The sequence below is a fragment of the Chinchilla lanigera genome, unplaced genomic scaffold (assembly GCF_000276665.1).
Source record: "Chinchilla lanigera isolate Chin_1 unplaced genomic scaffold, ChiLan1.0 scaffold00101, whole genome shotgun sequence".
Classification (NCBI taxonomy): domain Eukaryota; kingdom Metazoa; phylum Chordata; class Mammalia; order Rodentia; family Chinchillidae; genus Chinchilla; species Chinchilla lanigera.
Genome location: NW_004955502.1, coordinates 7,967,706 through 7,968,989, shown reverse-complemented (window position 1 = coordinate 7,968,989; position 1,284 = coordinate 7,967,706). Strand labels below are relative to the sequence as shown.

The window sequence follows — 1,284 nt, the reverse complement described above, 5'->3', positions numbered from 1 at the left end:
GAAGGCTTTAAAAATTGCCACAGTGTTTATTTTAGAGTCTAAAATTTAAGAACTCTTCCTACAATATGTACTCATCGCGTATTAGTGGACTAAAGATTTATGACTAAACTCTGCTCAGGATATTGTGCAATATTTTTATATTATAACAATGGATCATATTGTCTCCTGCCAACTGATTATATAACTTTGTGTTTCAAATTGGACATGAATTATTATGTTAAGATATCAAAATATATTTCCCCCAAATTACAGGAAGTATGTAAATCACATACTGATTGCTCCATTATGAATATAGTTTAATAATATCACAAAGTTGTACAACTTTGGATAATATGTGTGCCTACAAAGTTCACATCTACTATACTAATATTGTAAATCTGAAAACCACCATAGACTTTAATACAAATGGAACTGATATTACTTCGAAGATGTGCTGCTTTTCAGGAGAATGGTGTGCTGGGGGGAATTTGATGATCTTGATCATATTACTGACCTGGACAGAACCCAGATTCCAGTGTCTGAAGCAAGGAATTCTCAGCATGGTTAGTATCAAAATCTTGTTAATGCGGAGACTTATTTTTTCAAACAGTATAAATCAATCTGCCTTTTACAGACTACTACTTAACACACTCTTGTTTTATACACATACTTACTTGAAATCTTCTAGGAATATAGGAATTTCAGTCACTACAGTGTTCATATGAATGTTTAAGAACCTTATTTGCCTATATACAAATATATTATTTTTTTAATTACATAAAGTCACTTAGCTGTATTAGATTAGATACAGCCAATGCTTTGAATAAAGTTTATATCTATAAAATTATTTAATATTTTCACAAGAATGGACATACTTTATTATTCTCCTTAGTTTCATACATTGGACCAAACTCCTCAGACCTAATCCTTCCTCTTTTTAGAAGCTGAACGTTTTATGCAATAAATATTTAAAGAACACTGCTACTCAGAAAGAAGCAGATACACTACTATCAGTTTTATATTTATTAGTTATTTCAGTTTTTTAAGAGAAGTCTTCTTAAATATAAAACTGTGTGTATCAAACTTCACAATCCAGTGGACAGTGCCAATGCTGTGGCAGGGGACAGTAGTTGTAATAATAATGATGATGATACTATTTCTGGAGTTCTTGGTAGTTGTAATTGATTGCAACTCCACTCAGTGTCAGGAATGATATTCTGTATTTTATATAAATTTTTTCCTGTAGTTCTCCCATATAGCTATCTAAAGAGGAGCTGGTAGCTAAACTGTGGGGTGGAGCAGCAG

At 31.8% G+C, this 1,284-nt stretch overlaps 1 protein-coding gene across 1 annotated transcript in view; it reads left to right on the top strand.

Annotated features, from left to right (window-relative positions):
• Nucleotides 1-1,284, top strand: part of LOC102017140 (ras association domain-containing protein 6-like) — a gene marked incomplete at its 5' end in the record, with an annotated part of 10,994 nt that overhangs the window by 5,556 nt on the left and 4,154 nt on the right. Inside the window, one exon of the mRNA XM_013505818.1 lies at nt 445-542. Within this exon, the coding sequence (XP_013361272.1) occupies nt 445-542 (98 nt within the window). The remainder of the gene's footprint in view (nt 1-444; nt 543-1,284) is intronic.